The following is a 21,134-nucleotide window of genomic DNA, read 5'->3' as shown; positions in this document are numbered from 1 at the left end:
TAGGTTGCTCTGCGTAGTTTGCCACATCTCCAGTGCCCAGGAGGATTGTTCATGTGATCTAGGGCTTACTCGGCGCGCCGTGTGAGACTGACAATGGGACCCATCCGATGGAATGAGGCAAAACTTTAAAAGAGGAAAAAAAAAACTCGAACAAACTCGCTTAAAAGGAGCATCTTGCAGAAATCCCTAATAAAAGCCATAAGAAAAGTGAATCCCGCGGGGTAAAAAGTGTAAGTGACTCATGTCATTCGAAAACTGGTCTAGTAGAGCTTGTGCACATGACCCGTTCACGTGGATCAATTCTAATCCGTGATGCAGCAACAGGAACAGCATCCGTCTTTGGCATATGTTCTTTCCCTGAGAAGTTTGCACTTTCATTCTGCTCTGCTATCTTCCCGCAGACAATCAAACTAGCTGGTCAACGATAAGCGCCTAACATATTCAGACAGATCTCAATGAACGCGTGTTCTGTTTTTGAGTTCATAGTTTCATACGCTGTCCAGATAAAGAAACTCTAGCTAGCTACACTGCATGCTGCTGAATTCAGCTACTTGTCTGGCTCAAGCTTAGCGCATCCATTGCGCCGACCTGAATGAAACACATGCATGCAGCAACCCAAAGTCGGCACGCAAATTATCTCTCCACGCACGCAGGACGACATTGCACCTTGACAGTGACTCGAGTGAAAGAAGTTTGATTGAACCCAATTGGAGGGAGCCAACAGCGACATCTTTCGCTTCAATAGGTTATCTATCTAGGGAGATAGCACTACCAAAGCATAGATGGCTCGAAAAGAAGGCAAAGCATCAGCGCACAGTAGTAGTACATGAGCCCGGTGGCCACTTTAATTCAAAGCGATCGATCGATCGATCAACGGTGCACTGCGGAGCGTAGCTAGCTCCCTTGCTTTGGCTAACCATTTCCCCCGATACCGGCGTCGAGTGTGTGGAAACCGATCGCTTTTGCCGTAGGTAATGTCAAAAGAAGGCTACTGCGTGGACGCAGGTGACCTGAAGCTGATCGCGGTGGGTTTGATGTGGCTGGAATATGTCTGGTCTCTCTTTGGAAGAGAGAAAGAGCGGCCATTGGTCGAGCGTCGAGATGGAGCGAGTGCAAAGCAATGAATCCTTGGTGGCCAAAGGTGAGAGACTTCCTTTTCTCTCTACTAGCCACGTCCGCTAACCTTGTTTGTCCATCTCAATTCGCCCGTACAAACAAGGTTAGCGGACCGTGCTCAACAGACTCAAGTTATGTTCAACGTAAGTTCTGCTTGTACTCTCGCTCACCGTCACGGCGTCACCTTGGCCTCCTCGGCCGGCCTGAGTCCGGTCGGCTGGCCAAGTCGACGTCGCAGGTTCGGCAGAACAGATCAAACCAGGCGGCCGTTGTGCTTCGTTACATGCCATCTGCCAAGCGCTCGGGTCGACCCACAGTAGCTGACCAGCTGAGGGTACTTTATTACAGGACGCATGCCGTGATATGACAAAGCGAGCAAACATCAATGAAGAACACACAATTATAAAATGAATCAGTCTTGGCGCAGGAACTAGCCAGTGTTTTTTTCTTCTTCTTCTTTTTTGCGAGAAAAGGAACCAGTTACTGCCGCCGTTGCTCGTCCGACGCATCTGCCCACCGGTTGAACAAAACCCCGGGTGATCCTCAGCAGTTCTCTTGGATGGCCTAGGAGCAGCAGGCATCTCATCAACAGCAACACCACAGACCGAGAAAGGTGAAGATCCTCCTTTGATGCAGGTACAGTACAGTCCATCCTCCCCAGGACGCAGTTCAGATTTCACCAAGGAGACGGACGCCCCTGAAAGCAAAGATGGTTCTGTAAAGTCCAAATAATACTCCAAAGAGCAGCAGAGCAAAAAACACCCTTCTTATCAATCTACCCCAATATATGCAACCGAATAAGATGCACCGGTCTCGGTCCACCCAATGGAGGCTTCCACGAGGTTCAGTGCGACGTTTTAGATGTACCCCACTTTAGACGTCCCACTGAACTTCATGCTGATTTGGTTGCGGTAACGTGGACGAAGATAACGACCCAGAGTTATGCGGACTGAAAGCAGGGTATCTGCAGACACTAAGCTGAGGACTGCCCTTGTTTCAGGCCTGCTTTATATACCTATGCTTAAAATCCTGTCACGCCATGTAGGCTTAACTAGGTTTCATTATTGCTCTATAATCCAATAAGACCAGAAAGAATACATTGCACTGAAGATGGGATTGTCAGTGTAAGGGTTCAGACTATTACCAACATGCATAGTCAGGAAAACCAAAGGAGAAGCACTCTTTCCGAGTGAGTGGACCACATTTTCTTTGTCAAGGGAAGCAGATAACAAAGTAGCACAATATTGACGAATATCTGCTGACGAAGGTAACATGCAATAATTCAGGGAGTGTACATTTAGTGCATGCCAGGAGTAGATTGGAACCACATGGTAGTAATTACTACGAAGTTTTCATTCAGATGGACGTGGGCTCAACCGACTCGATCGAGCAGCCTAAGTCCTGAACTCCTGATTCGCGCCTCCGCTTTCTTTTCTCCAGCATCACTTTCTTATTTTCGTTCGCAGCAAGGGCCACCGTAGTGGGGACCATCGGCGGCTGGCAGGAATGGCAGCTGTCCTCAGGGGGAAATAGGTCCTCTGCCAATATAAAATGTAGGAAGTCAATATTATCAATTGGGCAAAAAGGAAGAATCGCGAGGCAAAGGGCATGGAATATCAAGATGTTTCTATTTAGAACAATATCATCAATGAAGTGAGGAGCAGAAAAAAAAGATGTGGTACTGCTGATGATGGAATACGTTCTTTCGAAGTGCAAAGTTAATAGGAATACATACATAACAAATATGTATGGCAGGGCACATACCTTTTGTTCTATGTGAGCAAGCTTCGGCTTGTTCTCCTCTGCTTCACACCACTGCTCTAAGTTACCGCAGTAGCTAACGTTTAATTCTTGGAGGTTTGTGAGCTGTTGTATGCTGTCTGGCAGATCGTGATAGCAAAACAGCTACAAATTATAAGTTTCTTGAGAGAGGTAAGTTCTCCTAACCACAGCGGCAGCTGTCTCAAGCTACAACAGATATTTAGTTTTAATGATTGCAGCTGTTTGAGTTGCCTCATGTTACCGGGCAATTCCTCTAGCGTCATGCATTGGTTTATCGTCAGTTGCTGAACAGATGCCAACTCTCCTACCCATTCCGACAGTTTTGAATGGGCAAAGGTGATCTCTGGCGAGCTTGTCAAATCCCAGCAATTATAGCTGTGCAAAGCAATGAGGGCAGGTATATGGTGAAGCAATCTCCACTGGTGCAGAGGCACCTTGCTTCTTCCAACTATCAGAGTAGTAGATACTCCTGAAAAAGATGAGGAAGCATCATTGTGTGACACACTCCCTGCCCATGATATGAGCACATTATCACTTCCGCGTATACTCCAAGATGCAGCTCTAGGAAGGTGTGGTGTTATCCTCAACTTGGGGCAAAAATGTATGTTCACTTGCTCAAGCTTACAGAACATGAGCTCATTCACACCATCCTCACCGCTACAGTATGTTGTGTTCCATTCTTCCAGGCTTTCCATTTCTTCCAGAGTAAGCACCCGGAGGTTTGGTGGTAGTTGGGCGAGAGGTGGAAGGCTTTTGCAGTTGGGCAAACCATACATCACCATTCGGTCAAGATTAGGGAGATAATTGCCAATACTCATTACCCAGTCTGGAAAGCTGGCACTAATATAACCATATATCTCAAACTTTTGCAAAGTGGTTGGTGGCACTAGCTCCCTCAGCAACTCCATGTCATCCACAGATCTCTCAGCTTGTGGGTTCCACATTAATGACATTTCTTCAATCCTATGTTTTTCAATCAGTCTTACACTCCGTGCCTCTTCTGGGGACTTCACATTTTCAAGTTTCTTGATGTTCAGCTTGTGAGGATTTACATGCTCAAGAAAGCCAAGGTTGCTGTAACATTTACCATCATCGGTAGTTACAGAAAATAGTGGCAACAAGCCAAAAAGGCTTTGACGGTCCATTTTAGCCACACATTCTGGAAGCCTGGCAACTTGGCGGCACCCGTGAAGTACCAGCTTCCGGAGGCAGCTAGCACTTTCTGGTATACTAATAAGAGGATGGCCATTAAAAGACAGGTCCAGGTGCTCCATATTGGGAAGCCTACAGATACTGTCAATGAAACTCTCGGTTTGAACTGTTGATGAGCTGTCAAATATATGATGCATGCACCTTGATAGCCTCAGATTGCGGAGTTCGGTGAGATTGGTGATGACTTCTGGACGCCCTCTGAGATTTTCACATGCTGTTAATTCTAATTGTTGGAGTTTGGTAAGGTTAGCCAAAGCTTCGGGTAATCCTATAACATTATCACTGTTTGATAAGTTCAGATATACCAACTCTTTGAGATTCGCAAACGAATTTGGGAGTTCTTTCAGATTTTCACAATCTGATAAGTTAAGATACATCAGACCTTCCATTTCACTAATTGACTCTGGCAATGCTGACAATTCCTGACAATTATGAAGGTTGAGATAATTCAATTTTTGAAGCATACCGATACACCCGAGATCCACTCGACCACGGATATTTGGAGCACTAAGATACCTCAACTGCTTCAGTTGACCAATAGAAGCAACCAATCTATTTGAACTGACTGATGAATGCAAGACGCGAACGTACTTTGCTGGTGCAATTGCATCACGATGGAACTTGTACCATGACGGCCATGAGGTTTCATCGCCCACAATATTTAGCGTCCTTATCTTTTCAGGTGAAGTCGTCGATGACTTTAGTGGCTTCGCGGAATCTATGTTCCATGCATAGCGGCAGTTGGGGCCCGCCAAATTAAATTCGTCAGCCATGACTGACCTTGCGAGGTCATACACGAGGTCATGCATTGTGAACAGTGTGACAATATTGTCTATGTCGTACCATTCAACAATAGCCTGCACGATAATATACAAGGGTGTAAGACTTGCACTTAAATTTTTACTACTGATGCAAGGATAGGCTATGCACAATTGGCTGGAACGAATAATTAGAGGATAACTAACCGGATGTTAATCTGGGTTTGCAATTCAGAGTTCAGTCTACTGCTTTTTCCATCTAACCTATTGCTTACTTCGTAATGACTTAATCATCAACAAAATTTTAGTCTAATCTAATGCAATTATCATCTAATGCCGTTCATATTATAAAACTACACACGAGTGAGAAGTAAAATAAGAACTTGAACTCCAAATTATTACATGTGTCTTGTACAAATTGGACTATATGAACAAAATGTTAGTTTAGAGAGCATTCTAACACAAACGTCGGCTGCTCCCCCTCCCCTCCATTTAAACCACCTGAGGGGATTGTAGGGGAGTGGGATCGTTTGCACCCACGACCCCACTCCCCTACGTGATACACGGGTACTTTAAAAGCCTCGGGGAGCCCAATCGTCGAGCGCGGCCACAACAGATCCCGCTCGTGGGCCGAGGCTGCGGCTTGGCAGGCCCGGTTCACGGCAACGTCCCGTTGCGCGCGTGGCCTGGCAGGGCTCTGCCCGCCGTAGGGCAACACGTGGCGTGCCCTCGGCCTGCGGCGGGCGCACCTTTTTGTGTCGGCGGGCGCGAGCCGGCCAGACCGTTCGTTTTCCCCTCCGGTCGGACGCCGAGGCAGCCTGGTCGCCCGCAATCGAAGTTTGCGGCGCCGGGCCGGTCTCCTGCTGGGGATGCAGAGCCGGCCGCATCCGCGCTCGGCTGAATCCACCATCTCCAGGGGGGAATAAGCTGCCGAGGCCCGCCGCTTCGAGCCGCCAGGCCTCAACAGCTTCGGGAACTACCGTTGGAGGGATGACCCCAGGTAGGCTCAAACGCACAAGTCCACTTTTCAAAACATCGGGGCGGCCAACGTCCCTTAGTCCGCCTGGCCCTCCAGCCGGCTTCCCCGTCGCAAGCCAGCTGGCCACGGCGCCGCGATTGGGTCGGCTGGCCGCAGGCCGGCGGAGTCAGTGTCGTCCCGTCGAACCGTCCGACAGGACCTCTCCCACGTAGGGGAGAGCGTGGCTACAGTGCCACTGACCGGAGAGGGCGTGGCTACAGTGTGCGTAGGTCCGCTAACCGGGGCGACCGACGTCAGCGTGGCCCGACACCGTAGCTACACAGTACCAACCACTCCATGACGCGGCGGACGAAGTGCCAATGTCGAGCACCCGGCGGGCTCCATTGCCGGCTGGAGACGATGACAATGGGGCCCCATCCCCCTTTAGTTTATTGCTTCTAACCTGGGAGGTCGGGCTATAAGACCTTCCAGGAACCGCCCAGTAGGGGTCGGCTCATTCTACACCCTCACACACACACTCGCCTGAGGCAAGGAAGATAGGTAGCTCGTTCCTCCTCCACCAAGAATAATTCCAGGAGCACCATTGTAGCCCTCGTGATCCTTCATAGTCGATCCAGTAGGACGAGGGGTGTTACCTCCCTCGGAGGGTCCCGAACCTGGGTACATCGTGTGTCTCGCACCGCTTGTCCCCAACCTCGCTTCCGAAACCCACCGACCTCCTCTGGCCCCAGCCACTCTCAATTAGCCATCCCATGGCATCTGCCGTGAGAATACCACGACATCCAAGTCAGGAAAACATCTTGGGCCTCCCTGTGAGTCGGCCCACAGTACTCATGCATGAGCCGGCAGCCATGGGCCGGGTCTCGTTTGAGTCCTTGGTCTTGTTTCGATTCCTCTCTGAGGCTCGGAAGTAGTGTGACCAAAGCACGTTTCAGTACTACCAAGCTCGGGGCTGGGTCTCACGACGCCGGGTCTCATCCGTGGGAAACATCCCCAACAGCGACCATCCACACGGTGACAGTCTGAGTCTTGTCTTCCTTGACTCTGCTCACACCGCGTCACACGAAGGTGACGGACGGTCGTGAATTCCGTGCCCATTCCCCATCATTACCACTGCTTATTCCACAGTTAGTGCACATGAACATCTAACTTCCATCTTTTGACTCAACATCTGTGTGCTAACTTATTTCCCAATGAAGAAATCCACATCATATCCGAATTGTGCAATACATTAATAAAATAAAATAATATCACAATTAAATGTGAAGGTATGAATTAATCTGCTCACCTTTGAATGTTGAAGAAATGACATCTCCAGAAGCTGCATAATGTAACTCTCACCGAGTTGCCAATAAGAGAATATACTAGATGGCTCCATGAATCCAAGAGCAATCCATTGATGAATTAACTCATCTTTAATCATTATGTGGCCCTTTGGAAAGATTGCACAATAAGCAAAGCACGACTTTAAATATGGAGGCATCAAGTTGTAGCTTAACAACAAGGATCCAAGCACTTCATGACTAGATGATGCATCTGTAGAAGTAGATAGATTCCAGATATGATTGGTTCTGACCGAATTCCATTCTCCATACGACTTGGACCTCAAAATGTGTCCAAGTGATTGAGCAGCTAAAGCTACGCCTTTGCACTTTTTTGCAATATCCCTTCCAATCGGCTCCAACCGTTCTTTGTCGTCCCTTGTTTCGAATTTACTCTTTTGGCTCATTATTTCCCAGCACATCTCATCTGACAATTGAGGTAATTTGTAAGGCTGCACAGTGGAGATTTCATTTGCAATCCCTTCATCACGTGTGGTAACTACAACCATCACCTTGCACCCCTTACTCTGCTTCAGCATAGACTTTAATTCTTCTAGTTGAGAAGGACGCTTCTCCCACAGGTCATCCAGAATGATCAAAGCATTCTTCTTCTCAGCAAGTAGCTCTTGAAGGCGAATGTTAATACTGTGCAGATCAAGTATCTGCTGGCTCTGTTGTCTTGATAGTTGTGATATTATAGTGTTGCCAATTTTTTTCAAGTCAAATATCTGGGAAACATAGACCCATACCCGAGAGTGTTTTTCAAACTCAGGATGATTGTAAACCAATCTTGCCAAGGTGGACTTTCCAATTCCTCCCAAGCCCCATATGGGAACAAAGGTGGTATGTTCAGTGGTGCTCCCAGATAATCGAGCCAAGATTTCCAGTTTTTCCTCGGCCCTCCCGATGATTTCTGCTTCCACCATAGTCCCTGCATTTTCCCGGATATCAGGAAGTTGTGGCTCATTGCTGCGAGTTTCTGGCAGAAGACGATAGTTCTGATGGTCTTCTGTTATCTTCTGTAGACGCTTTTGCATCTTTTTCATCTTGTCCGGCATACTGATCTTCTTCCTCATAGCTCCGACCTGCAAGAGGAATGACTTGATCTGTCAGTACCATTGAAGACATGAAAAGTACATACACGTGGTGGTAATCTTATGAGATGCTGTTGCACTTTAAATCAAGAAAAGCGCATGTAGATAATTTAAATTCACATAGTAACAAGTATGGTCTTATCCGTGTAGCAGAACAGGATATCTAAATAAATTCAAATTCATCTAGATAATTTACTTCACTATATGGATTCAGATTTTTAGGATGATGAATTTATTCAGTACATAATTTACCTGATCCATCAGTTCAAATTCATCATCTAGACATATTCAGGTCCATCAGTCTCTCATATCCCAGGGGAAAAAGAGCAACAACATTCAGATCCAGATTGATGGCAACCAAATGAACATACCCGGGACTGTGTGTCAGATTCGAAATCGTCGAGCATGTCGGAGATGTCATACATGGCGGCCTTGAGCCGGTTCACCCACAGCAGCGCCGAGCTGTCGTTGATGGAGCGCCTCTCGGCGTCGCTGAGCGCGGCCTCCACCGACTCCAGCGTCATCTTCATCTTCTGCAGATCTTTCTTCAGGTTCTTGTGCAGCTTGATCTTGCCGCCGATGGCGGATCCGATCTGTTTTATCACCACCTTGATGACGCCCGAGGCGACCATGCCCCCGACGACGGCTGCCGCTGCCGCCATTGCTGGCCCGGGCGGATCTTACGGGGACACCGATAACACTGACGCGCGGTTCTCACAGCCTAGTGCAGAGGAAGGAGTCGGTGAGGCAGAGGTCGCCGGAGAGGATCGTAGAGGGGGAGAAAGAGACTGGTCTGTATCAACGCCGTCTGCAAGGGACTCCGTCGCCGCCGGTGACCGGGAAGCAAGGAGGATACAGCGCTTGCGGGGAAGAAGAGATAGGCACAATGAAGAAGGGGGGCAGATTCTTCTTTTCATTCTCTGAATCGAGTGGTTGCAGACTCGCGGCCTGATAAGTGCCGACGGCGACGGCGACGGCGACGAGGTGTGGACTGGATGTGGTCGAGTGTGAGCGCGAGAGGGGAAGAAAGATTCGCCGGAGTTGTCTCTTTCTTTGACCGGGAGCACCCAACCCAAGTGTGCCTCTCTTCCCCGCGTGAACGCGGATCTGCGGCCGGGGCGGGGATTCAGTCCCGTAGTACATAGGTTTGGAGACGGAGACGGAGGAAGCATCGTCGCCGGGAGGAGGGCCCCCGGCCGATCTGCTGCAGCGGGGATGAAGATCAGGGTCCTGTTGGGGACCAGGATGATACTGTCACCTCTGCAGCGGAGGCAGAACCAAAGTCAAGTTTCTTTTTTTTTAATGTATGAGGGAGACGACTAGTCAAGTGGTGCTTTTTTTTAATGAGGAGGCGACAAGTCAACCGATGCTGCGTGGGAATGTGAGGTCCAGGAGAAGTATCCATCAACTATCCTAAAAAAAATCCCCTCAAAAAAACTATCCTCAAAAATAAAGTCAACAAGGATTAATCAACGCGCTAAAAAAGTGAGATATTTTAAATTTTTTAAAAGGAAAATGGGTTAATAAAACAAAGTGGCTGATACATCACCAACATAAACCAGCCCGAGACTGCAACCAAAGGAGCCAATAATTATGTCACCCAAATGACGTGAGTTGACACCCTAAAACTCCAGAGCCACCGCGTTGCCATGCCTAGACCGGCTGAGGAATTATCGAAGGCAACGGCTGGGATGAACACCCCACATCTTGTACTTTCAATCTCACCTTCTGCTTTCTTCCACATCTCACCCACTCCCTCTTCTTGTATGATTGTATCCCAAGTTCTACTCAGGTTGTGAATCTTTATTCCTAAACTATCACTTTAAAGAGCAAACTATCATGTGTGTGCTTGATTTTTTTTTTTGCGGGGTATGTGTATGCTTGATTAGAGTGATTGTTTGCGCGCACACACGCTTGATTCAGGCTCGTAATAGTGTAAGTCAATATAAGAGGCATTTCGATCCGAAGTTGACTATGATCTACTTGCAATTCCCTTGATTTACTCGTGAAACTCCGGCGAAGGGTGTGAAATTCATCGTGATTTTTGCACAAAGCACTCTGCCACACTATGTGAAGCGGATTCATGTGAAGTTGGAAAGCCACAACACCTTCATCATTTTTTTTTGGGAAACCACACGCTAGAATAGCCACACTGTACCTTCTTCACTTATGATGAATCCACGAGACCACAAGCCTCGTTTTATTTTACCTTCTATTTCTACTTAGGTTTTACTTTCCATATACGAAAATGATTTCTTTTTTAAACTTATTTTTGTTTCATTTTTTACAAATCAATTATTTAGAATAAAATATAGTTTCTAAATGTATGATGAACATTTTAATTCACATAATGCGTATAATTAAAAATAATTTTTATTTGTGCAAAATTTCATACACGAATATACTTTTTATGTACACTAACCTTTTAAAGTACATGACGACCATTTGCACACATGCTTAGTTCCCTCATTTCTGCAATATATTTACAAACCATTTTAGGAAAAATGCTAATCAAAATACATTTTACCTTTTTTACAAAACCAATATACATTTTTTCCTGAAAAATTGAAACAAAGTCATGGACTAAAGGGCCCGTCCTATGAGCCAAACAAATGAGGCCCAACACCTTCGGGAGCTTCCCGTTTTCCTCCGGAACGCCTATGTCTTGCTTCGCGAGAGCTATGTCTCGCCTTACGTGAGACGTAGCGATCTCTCGCTGAATGGTCTGGAGTAGTCGGGCCAGCCCACTAGCGTGTGTAAAAATGGCAGCGCGCGGGAATCGAACCTGGCCCGTCCTAGAAGCATCGTCGCACTGATAGCCAGTGTATCTCGAGACAACATCGAGGTTGTGCTAAATTACTTGGGCACAACCTATTAGAAGGGAAAGAGCTACTTTTACACAGGTTTTCTGGTATTTTTCGGTTTTTTTACTTCTCCATTTTCTTCTGTTATTTCGGTTTGCTTCGGGCTTTTTTCTTTTATTTTGCTTTCTTTTTTATTTCTCCATTTTTTATTTTTATTCTTTTGTTGCTTCTGCTTTCAATGCTATTTTTGTTTTCGTTTGTCTCTTTTCTTTTTTCTTCTCTGTATTTCTCTTTTTTTTTATTCTTCAATTTTTCTGCATTTGCTTCTTCAGTTTTATTTTTATTTGGTTTATCTTGTTTGTTTTTTGTTTTGCGCTTTTTGTTTTCTTTGTTTCCTTTGCTTTTCGTTCTAATTTATTTGTATAAGTCAACAACATTTTTCTAATACACACTTAACATTTTTCCAATACCAATTTCACATTTTAATACATGGTTAAAAAATTATATACACATTTTAAACATTTTTCAAATGCTTCATTATATTTTTCTAATACACGATTAACATTTTCGGAAAACATGGTCAATATTTTTCCAATACAAACTTTAAAAAAATTCAAATGCTTGATTAAAATGTTCAAATACAAGATTAATTTTGTTCTAATACACGATAGACATTTTTTATATGCACATTTCACATGATTTTTTAATATTTTCTAAATGGAAAATAAACATTTTTTTAACACATGGTCATCATTTTTCCTATACATGTTTAGCATTTTCCAAATGTTGATTAACATTTTGAAAATTGTTGTTCAGCCATTTTTTAAATGCTTGATTAACATTTTTACATAAATTATAAAAAAAATACATGGTAAACAATTTTTCGATACAAATATTACATGTTTCATATGCTTGATCAACATTTTCCAAATACCTCTTAAATAAATTTTCAAATGCTTGATTAACATTTTTATATATATGATTAAAAAATCATTATTTTGTTAATATATGGTCAACATTTTGCTATACATATTTAGTTAATTTCAAATGCTTGATCAACATTTTTAAATACTTGTTCAAAAAAATTAAATGCTTTATTAATGCTTTTGAAATACATGATAAAAATTTATACATATTTCATAATAGATAAATATTTTATCTATACATATTAACATTTTAAAGTGCTTTATAGAGTTTTTTGTTATATACTATATAGATATAGATTATTTAAAGTATAAACAAAAGCTAAAAATAAAGCAAAAAAAGGAGCCTGTGGCCTCCCGCGCTCCTGGGCGGCCCATCTCGGTCTCCCAGGCACCCGTCTTGCTTGTAGCCACGAGCTGCACTCTGATTTCTCCCAAGTGTTTTTTTTCCCTTTCAATTGAGCGCTAGACATGAGTTTTTTTTATTTTTCCTTTGGTTACTATTATTTATATTCCATGTTAAAATATGTATACGAAAATACTTTTTTTCCTAAATTTCTAATAGCGTTCATCGCCTTAAAAGTATCCGTGCAGTGTAAAAGAATTGTTTATGCTACTTTTTGAAAATGTTCGTACCATCCAAAAAATGTCTATGTCATGTAAAAGATGTTCACCCTTTGCTCAAAAACATGTTCCTTTCCTTTCGAGAAATATGGTTGCTAGTTGTGGCCCTAGGTACCCAAGTACAGTTTCATTTCTGTTTTTGAAAAACACACAGTATTTGTAAGGGGAAACAATACATTTTTTTTGCGGGAAAAGAATACAGTTTTGTTAGGCCTACAAAAGGATGGAAAGTTATTTCGCTTTAGTTTTTTTTTCTGTTTTGCACAATTGCTTTTAAAAAATTAGGGCACAAAATATATTCACAGTATTTGGAACATTATTCACACATTTAAACACATGTTCATACAAAAATTGATGATACATAAGAAAAACGCTAATGTTTGAAAATAGTTCGTATGATTCAATAACTGTTCACACAGAGTACAATTTAGAACAATGTTCACTCATTAAAAAAATATCCACGGTCTTTGAAAATAGTTCATATGATTCAATAACTGTTCATACAGAGTACAATATAGAACAATGTTCACACATAAAAAAATCCATGGTGTTTGAATAAAAATGTTCAATATGTTTTTAAGACATATTTGTACCATTCAAACAAATCATGCTATTTAGAACAGTGTCACTCATTTAAACAATATTCAAGATGTTTAAAATGTTGACAACACTTAAAAATTTATTTATGACATTTAGAAGAATATTCATGGTGTTCTCAAGAAGCGTTCATGATGTTTTGAAACACTGTTCATCGCGTGTTTAACAAAATCACCTGTATTTTAAAGATGTTTATTGTGCATCTGAAAAACGCTCAACGTGTACTTAAAAAATACTGAATATGTATTTAAGAAATATTCATCAAGTATTTGAAAAGTGTTCAACTTATATATAAAAATGTTCATTTTGTATGAACAAACTTGACATGTATTTGAAAAAAAGGAAAAAGAAAAAGAAAAACTAAAAATGAAATAGAAATGTATAAACCTAAGGATGACCAATAAACTATTCAAGAAAAAGATAGAAAAACCGAAACAAAAAAATAACAAGGATCTTTTGCATAGCGGGCTACTAAAAAATAGCCGTAGGCGAGCAATTCGTACGACTCGTGATAAGTGAGTTATAGTATTTACCGATATCTCTCGTGGTTTTCCTCTCCCCTTTCACGCGTTGATCCCTGCGCAGGAAGATGCACAAATTGGGATCTCCTAATCCGGGGAGCAACTAGTTAACGAGCACTCCTTTGGGAGCCTCACAACGATCAGCGGCACTTGGTGCGCTCTCAGCCGCCCGCCACGTGTCGCGCTTTTTAAACAGTTTTTTTTACGTTCCGGTTTTTCACCCGGTCTTCCTTAAGTTTTGGATAAAAACATTCCAAAAATATTGCGCGAAATTCGCGTTTTCGTATTTTTTTTCTTTCGCGAGAGTCACGGTTTTGCTTTCGCGAGAGGCACGGTTTTGCTTTCGTCGAGAGTCACGGCCGTGACTCTCGGAAACGGAAAAAACGTGTTTTCTAGTTTTTTTTCTTCCGCGCGAGGCACGGTTGTGCTTTCGCGAGAGTCACGGCCGTGCCTCTCGGAAACGAAAAGAAAACATGTTTTTTGTTTTTTTTCTTCCGCGAGAGTCAGGATTTTGCTTCCGCGAGAGGCACGGTTGTGCTTTCGCGAGAGTCACGGCCGTGCCTCTTGGAAACGGGAAAAATGCATTTTCTGTGTTTTTCTTCGGCGAGAAGCACGATTTTGCTTCCGTGCTAGGCACGGTTGTGCTTTCGCGAGAGTCACGGCAGTGCCTCTCAGAAACGAAAAAAGACGTGTTTTTTTTCTGTTTTTTTTTCTTCCGCGAGAGGCAGGGTGTGCTTTCGCGAGAGTCACGACCGTGCCTCTTGGAAATAGAAAAAAAAATGCATTTTTTGTTTTTTTTCTTCCGCGAGAGGTACGATTTTGCTTCGCGAGAGGCACGGTTGTGCTTTCGCGAGAATTCGACGGTGAAAACGGTTCGAGATTTGGACGCACGGTTTAAGAGATAAAACATTTTAAATAAGCGGATCTACGAAAAAGGTGAGAGTGATCTTTGCAATCGCCTAATCCACGTTTGCCTCTCCCATCTAGCGCTCACACGATAGGATTCATGGGCCGGCCCAAAGATTGTCTCTCACGCGCAAGCGGCCCAGCGGGCGAGAGGTGAGCTCATGGATTAGGATATGTTGTTAACCACTGGCAGTTTGACCTTTCACCTCTCCAAAAACAAAAAACTCTGACTTCTGACCCTTGATAGTTGACTATACACATTTGACAACTGACTTTTCACAGAAATTTTTTGTGAAATATAGGGGAAATAAAACAAAAAATCCCATAAAAATGTACAAGAATTCAAAAAAAGTTCAATAATTTGTACAAAAAAATCGCATATTCATAAAAGTTCATGAATTTGTAAAATGTCACAATTTTGAAAAATGTACAAAAGGTTTGCAAAAAAAATTAAAAAAGCTTTACGAAGTTGAAAAACGTTCATGGCTTTTGAAAAAACATATCTCAAATTTTAAAAAAGTTCATTCTTCTTGGCAAAAAATCACGACATTTGAAAAAAAAGGTCTTGAGTTCGAGAAATGTTCATGGTTCCAAAAAAATGTTCATAAATCAAAAAGGTCATGAATGTGAAAAAAAAGTTCATGAATTTGGAAAACGTTCATGGATTTGGAATTCAGAAAAAGATCGTAAATTTGAAAAAAGTACACTAGTTTGTGCAAATTTTCTCGAGTTTGAAAAGGTTAATAGATTTGAAAAAAATTATAACTTTAGAAAGAATTTAATTTGAAAAAAGTAAAAGCTAAAAGGAAGGAAAGAAATACAGATAGAAAGAAAAGGGAAAAAAAGAATAAGAACCATCCAGAAAACTGACCAGCGAACTAGAAAAACTAGTTTGGGAAGCTTCCGCGAACAAAAACTAGAGACCATAGTTAATACTCACTCCAATCCATATTGATTTTCGCTGATTTAGCATGACTTTATCCTAAATCAGTGACAATTGATATGGATCGGAGGGAGTATATTCGATCTGAGGCTCAAACCCTAACTGGATAGTCCACCGCCGCATGGTGCTAGCGAGTAAGAACAGTCTCATTCTCTTTCCGTCAACAAAAGTGTGTGTCTACTCCCAAGCAGGTATGCACATGAGGTGAGCAATGAAATCCTCAAAAATAAAAATAAAAAGTGATTTTTTTCTGCAACAAACAAGGTTGAGTGCTCTAGCTGCTAGTTGGAATTGACATCCGTGGTCGTCTGAACAAAATAAATCAATTTTCTAAAATAGTTTTATAAATGGCTTCTTTAGAGAATCATTTTTCTCATAGCACTATAAATGTCATTTCTTCACTAAAAATTCACTTGCATAGAACCACTTGACCATGTTTGTTGCCAAAAAAATGGATATGTTGAATTCGTCTTTTTTTGTTGATTTTCCTGTGTTCACGTGGGTTCATGTGAGCATGGGAGCCAAAAATCCAAATTCCTTTCCTCTGCGTCTGTATACGTGTATATCGGCTTGTTTGTATCCTGTCAGGCATAATTACATATTACTAGATGATACCCCGCGCGTTGCTGCGGGATATTAGTATGCAAAATTGTAAAAGTTCATGAGGTGCATTCTTATAGTGCGGATAAGAGATAAAAGCAAAACAAATTTATCACTGAAGTAGTATGTTCGTGAGGTCACAACCACAGTTGTAAATGTAGAAGTGACTGATATACTTAAATATTAGTTCTATATTCATTCAGTCATGCAAATTACAGGAAGTGTGTCAAATCAGTGAAACAATTCTAGTAATGTAAACGTTCGGCAAAGTCGCTTTACAATGTTCCAACAATAAATAAATGTAGACAATAATTAACTTTGAGGACCATGACAACTTGGCCATGTAGAATGTAAGACGAATATAACACCCTGGTAGAACACTTGCTAGTGAGTTAGTAGAGATTTAGTGCTGGGAAAACAACTTTTAAAATCGAACACTTCTTGGATGTATGCATCAGGCATGAAAAAGTGTTAGGTGACAAAAGTTTAGAATTAAGCAAGATGGACAGGGGATATGTAAATCAATAATACTGTATTAGCATAGACCAAAAAACTTCTCCCAGCAATGAATGATGAACTGTATAAATCATGAATTTGGGATAGTATTTACCTCCTTGACAGGAATGTCGAGGTAGAGGATAGAGGACTGCAATTCAATGCTCTTGTGTGTCAGACTTTAAGCCTTTATAATTCTACAGACAGATTATGAACATACTGATCATAAACTAATTAAGCTCCTATTCCAAAATTGATTATGAACTGCTACATGAACTAATTGACTTGTTATCACTAACTGCAGAAAAAAATTCAAATGAGTGATCAAATGGTTGTTGAGAAATAGATAGATACCATACCACATCATTGAAGATTTCAGGGGACCTCATGAACCTAACTAACATCTCTTAAGTTGCATACACCTGCCGCTGTAGGGTGGGGGACTGAAATAGGTGCTGATGATCAATAGTATTGTCCCATCGAACAACGAAACCCTGTGAAGTACTTTCAGGGACATCAATTTTGCCCAATCTTGTAAGCAGAACGGTTCAGCAAGGTAATCAAATGATGTAACTATATACAAAAGATGCAAGAAGCATCAAAATTAAACTGTATATATCGTAAATTCCTGGTACCTATCAATTGGTGCCTCATCACGTGTCCTCTTTAGATTGTTATATCACTTCGCCTTAGACAAATGCTCACTGGCATCTTTATCACAACCAGGATTTCCCCCAAGGATCAGGCAAGGTAGATCTGTTTCCAAAACGCAGCATTTTTATGTTTTTGTTTGGGCCGCAAAAAAAACACCAGTCAATCTCCGCCCTTACTCCAGGAGAAGTAATGTGAGATTGATCAGACATGGGCAGCAGCAAGAATCAATCACCTGGAATCCTTCTGATTTTCTCTTCCTAGGCGCCTTCTTGAACTTGGGGATGCAAGACCTGCCACGGACCCGTAGTATGTAGCAAGGCAGAACCGTCAAGCCACTGGCACTGAATGGTGAGCGGTCACTTCGGTTACTCCTGCAATGGGGAGGTAGAGGAGTAAGATTTGATGGAAGGTCAAGAGAGAGATGTGATTCGGTAGGTGGAAGAGCAAATGATGTGGAGAAGATGAGGAATTGTCGTGGAGTAGAACCCCTCAGTTAAATCTAGCACCGATGGCGAAATAGTGAGGGGAGATTAATCATGTTGTTTCATATGGCTGTCGTTTCATATCGTGAGTAAATAGAGTGCAGTCGTGGCAGCGGGGAGCGGAAGAGAGAGCGGCGGCGAGCACAACTTTGAGCGAGGAAGATGAAGTCTGATCGATTGACCAACTGGAAATCTGCAAGTACATTTACATGGGCTCATCCCACGCACCAAATAAGTTGCCCAGGCCTACATGGGCTAGCAGCAATGACAAAGCCAGTGGCACGTATATTTATTGGACATGATAGCCCAGCTGTTGCCTTAAACGCGAGCCCAGCCAAAACATCGGAGCGCTACACGGAGCCAGCGAGCGGGACGACGCGAAAGGATGAAGCGGTACTTTCCACTTAGCGGTGGCAACTCCCGTAATTTCATGAACTTCTGATCAGACGGCCGTACTCTGCTAAGCTATACTGCATCAACGGCTGCATCAATTCGGATGGCGTGGCTTCACGAGGATCCAGGAAAATCAGCTAGTGGGGTGCCCCTATTTAGATATAGAAGATTAATTGAGCCATGCTTTAGAATTTTTCTAGTTGATCCCAGTCAACGTTACATTCTTATTTAATTTATTTTATCAACGCATGGGTGGAGGTCAACGACTCAATGAAAATCTCACCAACTACAGGTGAAAAAATGTACGCCAAAATTAAATAAAGGTTGGCGTAAGCATGGGTGTAGGTGTAGAAGGCTTCAACACGAATTGCAGACATCACGATGAGAAGGAGAAACTGGACACAGTTTGCCAGCAAGTTGACAACAAGAGGGAGTCAGTCGTATATGGTACCAGCTGTGGATGTGTGTACACTTGTGTGGAATCCGTTAATTACTTTGTTTTCCGTGAATGGAAAGAGGTGTTTCTCTTGGTGAAAAAAAAACACATGGAATGGGAAAAAAATGGCAAATTTAATCCTTTTGTCCTTACCTCATTAGCCAAATAATTGAAAATGGAAGTGCATGTATATATTCACATGCAGTTCTTTTAGAGAATGTGTGCATGCATCATGCATGTTGCGTGATAAGATTAATTACATGTGGCAAAGTAAACATCAATCTAAAGACCCAATTAGCACCACTGATCTAGGCACACGTGCCAGTCAATCGATCATGCTTCAGTGCACTGCACACGCGTCGTGCTAGAACTTTTCTACGCGTAGGTCATGCGAGTTTGGTCATGGTGTTCTACATGCGAGTTCACATTCAAATCTCTTGCCTTTAATTTTCTTTTTCCATTCAATCCTATCCATTTGATGGTGTAATGGATAAAATCTTCAGAAGAAATGAGCGGCATAACCCTACATTTAATTGTACGAGCGCATAATAACTACTAGTAGTACAAGTAGGCGCCACCTATGCATGTATTGCTGCTGTCTCTATCTTACCAAACACATACCAACTCCAAAAACTTAACAACATCATTCCAGACTGTAAATGTATAGCAACAAGTTGGTTGTGATCAAGCAAGTTGCAGTTCTAGTACCACTTGTACTAGTATGTTGGAACGGGACGACCCACAACTTGTATCCTCATTCCAAGAAAGCATCAAACATGTTTCTGTCCGTGCATTTTCCAAGAAAGCATCCCACCAACATGTTAAGAAAACTTGATAAAGCGTAACACTCAGGCCAGCAGCAGACAAGTTTCAGCTTCTTGTGGACATTTCTTAATCCTTGCGCATTATTCAACTTTTGTTGGCTTGGCAGCCCGCAATATACTAGTGATACGGAGTCACACTCTCAACCGCTGGTCTTCGATCTGTAGCTAATCATTCTCGAAATACTTAACTGTAGCGAGGACCAAAACAGTTCAACAACTACACTACACACGTGCAGTGTAACTGCCAGCTACTAGTAGCTGCGGCCGCCGCATGCAGTGGCTAGTCCAAAACAACGCACATGCCCATCCCCGGTGCCGCATACGAGCGTCTCACTCTCGCCAACGACTATGAAGAGGAAAATAAGCGGCGTTGCAGACGATTCTGCGGCCGAAATTAATGAATGAAAACATTCAGTTCAGAGGCGTCCCAACAACCGATCGAGCGATATGCTTTATCTTCCGTTCGCCAGCGTGCGTGCGTGCATGCGTTCTGATTTCCCAAGTTCAATTCAAACAATGCACACTGCGTTCAAATTGGACCGGATGATCGATCGGTGCATTTTCTCCGAATCTCTCAACAACCCGATAAGATTAGGCCATTTCGACCTGACCTGGTCGAGCTGTTGGAGGCATCGATATCCATCTCTAATTTTTGCGACAAGCCAGAGTGTGCATAGTCAGTCAGAGGGCCGCCAAGCAGCCGCGCTGAAGATCCTTTTTAATTCTTGCAGTTTTGGTATAAACTTAGTACAACTTTTATAATAATGTTGCGATAATTAGTTTGAATCAGAGGGAGTAGTAGTGTCAAGATTCCAGACTGACAGGCACATATGAACGATTAAAAAAAAGTTAACCTATTGTTAATGAACCACTGTGTCGGTCTGTGGTGCATGATTACTCCGCAGTTGCTGTGCAGAAAACTGTTGCAACTGCTGGTATCAGCATCCATGTCGCATTACAAAATTGGAGGCTGACCCGGTCCTGCCTGAGCAAGTGATCGAGACGTCGCCGCTGTGTTTCCTATGCACGAACGGTTTCAGGTCAATTTTTGCAGCAGCAGGAAGCTGCCCTGGTCTTGCCTCTAGTCCACTTTCTTCTCCTTCTCTTAAAAAATCTTCTGAAACTCCAAACTGGCCTTGTGAAACACGAGGATGGCACTGACATGCATGCAGACAAAAAAGAGAGAGCGAGAGGAAACTTGGTGCTCCCGTAATTCCTTTGGCACTGTGAAGCTTCACGCCTCTAGATCACAGATTGCAGCTTGAGTTTCTCTTTGTTGAGCTCCCTACATTCCTGGCGCTCCGCTTTATCGAAAATCGCATCGGTTCAGTTGTCTTGCTCTTCATTTCATCTGTTGGAATATTTGCTTACCTCCGTCCAACGAAAGCATTAGTAACAGAATGCCACTTGCGTGCGTGCAGCGGATGATGCGGCTCACGCGAACAAGTCCTCGACCAGGCAGGTCTCACCTGCCGAGTCTGTCCGGCCAATATTGGCACAACACAACGGAGATGATATGACACCGTAACACAAGTGGAAAAACGCTCGGTTCACCGCATCAGCTGCTTTCACAGATTCTTGGCTGAATTTTTCTCTTCTGTGTGGAACAGATTCTTTGTCTTAACTAGCAGTACGCACGACTGTGAAAACATATGGACAGAGCTGAGAA

The 21,134-nt window shown here is 43.0% G+C and overlaps 1 protein-coding gene across 3 annotated transcripts; it reads right to left on the bottom strand.

Moving 5' to 3' along the window:
• Positions 1–1,357: 1,357 nt before the first annotated feature.
• Positions 1,358–9,532, bottom strand: LOC123164886 (putative disease resistance protein RGA4). 3 transcript variants are annotated; one of them, XR_006482702.1, is made up of 5 exons: positions 8,635–9,530; positions 7,136–8,254; positions 2,881–4,967; positions 2,412–2,654; positions 1,358–1,813 (listed from the first exon to the last, which is right to left on the bottom strand). XR_006482702.1 is itself a non-coding variant. In XM_044582496.1 (5 exons), the coding sequence occupies exons 1-5, from the start codon at positions 8,923–8,925 to the stop codon at positions 2,473–2,475; spliced, it is 3,534 nt and encodes a 1,177-aa protein (XP_044438431.1). In that variant the 5' UTR covers positions 8,926–9,532; the 3' UTR covers positions 2,276–2,472. The 3 variants fall into 3 exon arrangements, 1 of the variants encoding a protein (XP_044438431.1); XM_044582496.1 differs by lacking the exon at positions 1,358–1,813 and having other exon boundaries at positions 2,276–2,652; positions 2,881–2,996; positions 3,140–4,967; positions 8,635–9,532; XR_006482701.1 differs by lacking the exon at positions 1,358–1,813 and having other exon boundaries at positions 2,276–2,654.
• Between the last annotated feature and the right edge of the window lie 11,602 nt (positions 9,533–21,134).

This window comes from Triticum aestivum, chromosome 7D (assembly GCF_018294505.1).
Source record: "Triticum aestivum cultivar Chinese Spring chromosome 7D, IWGSC CS RefSeq v2.1, whole genome shotgun sequence".
Lineage (NCBI taxonomy): Eukaryota > Viridiplantae > Streptophyta > Magnoliopsida > Poales > Poaceae > Triticum > Triticum aestivum.
This window is presented reverse-complemented; position numbering and strand designations above follow the sequence as displayed.

Bases quoted from the DNA above. Each gene is read 5' to 3' on its own strand.
- LOC123164886 (XM_044582496.1), bottom strand. From the start codon at position 8,925: ATGGCGGCAGCGGCAGCCGTCGTCGGGGGCATGGTCGCCTCGGGCGTC. The intron at 8,255-8,634 runs GTATGTTCATTT...TTCCTCTTGCAG, and splicing joins AATCTGACACACAGTCCCGG to GTCGGAGCTATGAGGAAGAA. The intron at 4,968-7,135 runs GTGAGCAGATTA...ATTATCGTGCAG, and splicing joins CATTTCTTCAACATTCAAAG to GCTATTGTTGAATGGTACGA.